Source organism: Nicotiana tabacum, chromosome 10 (genome assembly GCF_000715075.1).
Source record: "Nicotiana tabacum cultivar K326 chromosome 10, ASM71507v2, whole genome shotgun sequence".
Lineage (NCBI taxonomy): Eukaryota > Viridiplantae > Streptophyta > Magnoliopsida > Solanales > Solanaceae > Nicotiana > Nicotiana tabacum.
Window position 1 is genome coordinate 15101979 of NC_134089.1, and position 3091 is coordinate 15105069.

At 33.7% G+C, this 3091-nt stretch overlaps 1 protein-coding gene across 1 annotated transcript; it reads left to right on the forward strand.

Annotated features, from left to right (window-relative positions):
* The first annotated feature begins 603 nt into the window (after positions 1-603).
* LOC107785544 (aquaporin PIP2-1-like) lies at positions 604-2564 on the forward strand. Its single transcript, NM_001325404.1, is given in 3 exon segments — positions 604-1275; positions 1371-1511; positions 2173-2564. Coding segments are annotated over 3 exon segments (852 nt in total). The 5' UTR covers positions 604-678; the 3' UTR covers positions 2287-2564.
* The last annotated feature ends 527 nt before the right edge of the window (positions 2565-3091 follow it).

Consider the following 3091-nt stretch of genomic DNA (forward strand, 5'->3'; position numbering starts at 1 on the left):
AAGATTTTAAGTCATTTGTACATCAGTAGTGACGAAATTTAAAAATTTACAAAGCACTTAAGATTTAATATATGTATCTGTATAATTAAGTATTTAACTAAATATTCAGTGTGTCATTTTCTTGCGAAGAATGTCCAACAAATAACCCTTTCTCCGGTTGTAGCTCCGCTCTGCATATTAGTCATTTGTGACAAGGGAAATATATTTTGATCTATCTTGTAAACTGAGGGTCGTTCAGGGTTAATTATTTCGGAATGACTTATATCACTCTTTCATAAAGATAAAATAATACTATAATCCTGTAATTAATTATATTGTAATTTTATCTCAATCAAATATGGGATAAACTCATCTCAAATTTAATTTTTTTGGATTAATTATGTCTAGTACCAAACTAACCTTAAAGGGTGCCCAAGGAAGATTTGTGCTGAGAGGTAGGGACATTGAACCATATGAAAAATGCAAGAAAATGGGAGTGAGCAAATATGGGGCGGCATATGATTAAGTTTAATTATTTATTAATCCATCAAATAAGTCATAATGTACACTCTCAAATTAAAATTTCCAACTCCATAAATACCCCATCACTCTTCTATCAACTTCACTTCAGCCAAATATCAAACAATATATTTTCAAGATTAGTCTTTCTTCCTTAGCCGAATTAAACAAAGGGCAAATATGGGCAAGGACATTGAAGTTGGCACAGAATATGCCCCAAAAGACTACCAAGACCCACCCCCTGCACCTCTAATTGACCCAGAGGAGCTAGGAAAATGGTCATTTTACAGAGCCATAATAGCTGAATTCATAGCCACTTTATTATTTCTCTACATTACTGTCCTCACTGTGATTGGATACAAGAGCCAAATTGACCCTGACCATAACGGCGAACAATGTGGTGGTGTTGGAATTCTAGGAATTGCATGGGCATTTGGGGGCATGATTTTTGTCCTTGTTTATTGTACTGCTGGTATTTCTGGTGGACATATTAACCCTGCTGTTACATTTGGACTATTCTTGGCTAGGAAAGTGTCGTTGGTTCGCGCAATTATGTATATGTTGGCTCAGTGTTTAGGAGCCATCTGTGGTTGTGGTTTGGTGAAGGCATTTCAGAAGGCGTACTATGTTAAGTATGGTGGTGGTGCTAATACGTTGAATGATGGTTATAGTACAGGTACCGGTTTGGGTGCTGAAATTATTGGCACATTTGTTCTTGTTTACACTGTTTTTGCTGCTACTGATCCTAAGAGAAATGCTAGAGACTCTCATGTTCCTGTAAGTATAATTTTGTGACTTTTTAATTACTTATTTTAATGCTAATTTTGATGGTTTGGGTTGATAATTTTGATTTTTAATGTGATTAATTAAAGGTGTTGGCACCACTTCCAATTGGATTTGCTGTGTTTATGGTTCATTTGGCTACAATTCCTGTAACTGGAACTGGTATTAACCCAGCTAGAAGTTTTGGAGCTGCTGTTATTTATGGTAAAGAAAAAGCATGGGATGACCAAGTAAGCAAATACTCCTCTTTTTTTGTTTATAACAACTTGAATACATTTTGGCCTTTTATGTATTTGTTTTCCCCTGAAATACTATAATAAAAAGTAGTTTGGTATACAAAGTATTTTGCGTTCATGTAGGGCTGAGTAATTTATTATAAAAAAAATTAGTCCTAAACAAATTAATTTCTTACTTCTGCTTCTTGGAGGAAGCAATAATTTAGCTTCACTCCAAAAGTAGAAAAATTGTTTCTACAACTGTTGAAAAACACTTTTTTATTTTGGCTAAACATCTCAAAATTTCCAAAAAATACTTTTTTGACAAAAAAAAAAGTTTTTTTGGCTTCCTAAAGCTTGGCCAAACAAGCTCTAAGTCATTTAAAAGGTTAAAATATGTTAATAGTAAAACGGCCAGCCCAGTGCACTAAGCTTCCCTTATTCGTGGGGTTCCGGGAAAAAATCGGACTTCAAGAGTCTATTGTACGCAATCTTACCCGAGATTTTTGCAAGAGACTGTTTTCGCATATTGAACCCGTGACCTCCTGGTCACATGGCAACAACTTGACCAGTTACGTTAAGGCTTCCTTCGCTGAGAGTGTAAAAAGAATTTACATTTGTTGGATCTTATAGCAAGGAATTGATGTTAACTTTTGGCTTGTGTTGAATGTGACAGTGGATATTCTGGGTTGGACCTTTTATTGGAGCTGCAATTGCTGCATTTTACCATCAATTTATATTGAGAGCTGGAGCAGTCAAAGCACTTGGTTCCTTCAGGAGCAATGCTTAATTGGAAGAATTTGCAATTATGAAGTACTTAAGGAAATGGAGTCAATGAATATAAGGTCTTAAATTCAGAGTTCAAGTTTTATAAATTGCTCCAACTGTAAATAAGAATTCTAGAAGAAGAGGGTCTCTTCAAATTGTGTTTACTTGTAGCCTTTTGTCCTTTCTCTTGTATTTTTTTTTTCTCCAGTTTTTCCAGTCGTTTTTCCTTGTAGTTTTCATTTTCTCCTCCTGTCACCATTATCCAAATAATATAATGAAATGACTAAGGACTTTTGTGTTTATTGTCAATTTTTTGATACTTGCATATTAGCAAGTGAAGGCTTCTCCTTGGTATTGGTGCAATCAAACCTAGTAAGTAGTCTTTCAGATGAATATGAGATAGTAGGGTGGAGTTAGAAGGTTAAGTTAGAATTCGGCTGAACTTAGTAATTTTAGTCCTAATTTTTTAGTATTTGTATAAAATTTAAATTCAGAATCCAATTACTAACATTTGATGTTGTCTCTAAAAGTTAAGAACTCATTAAATTTAAATCTTAACCCGTCGCTAAATTCAGACGATTGACATTGAGTAGTGACATTACAAGGAACAAGTATAGCAAATATTTTTCTAGGGCATGTTTAAAAAGCCACCTTATAATTGAATTTTGATATACTTGGATATAATTACACTAATAATTAAGGGATCAAAAGTGCTAATATCCCATTGGTATTTATTGAATATTTAACCTAAATAGTAGCCTATCGAAAATACTCGATGAGTGTATAGTATATGTATAATATGTGTATAATCATATATAATCAGTGTA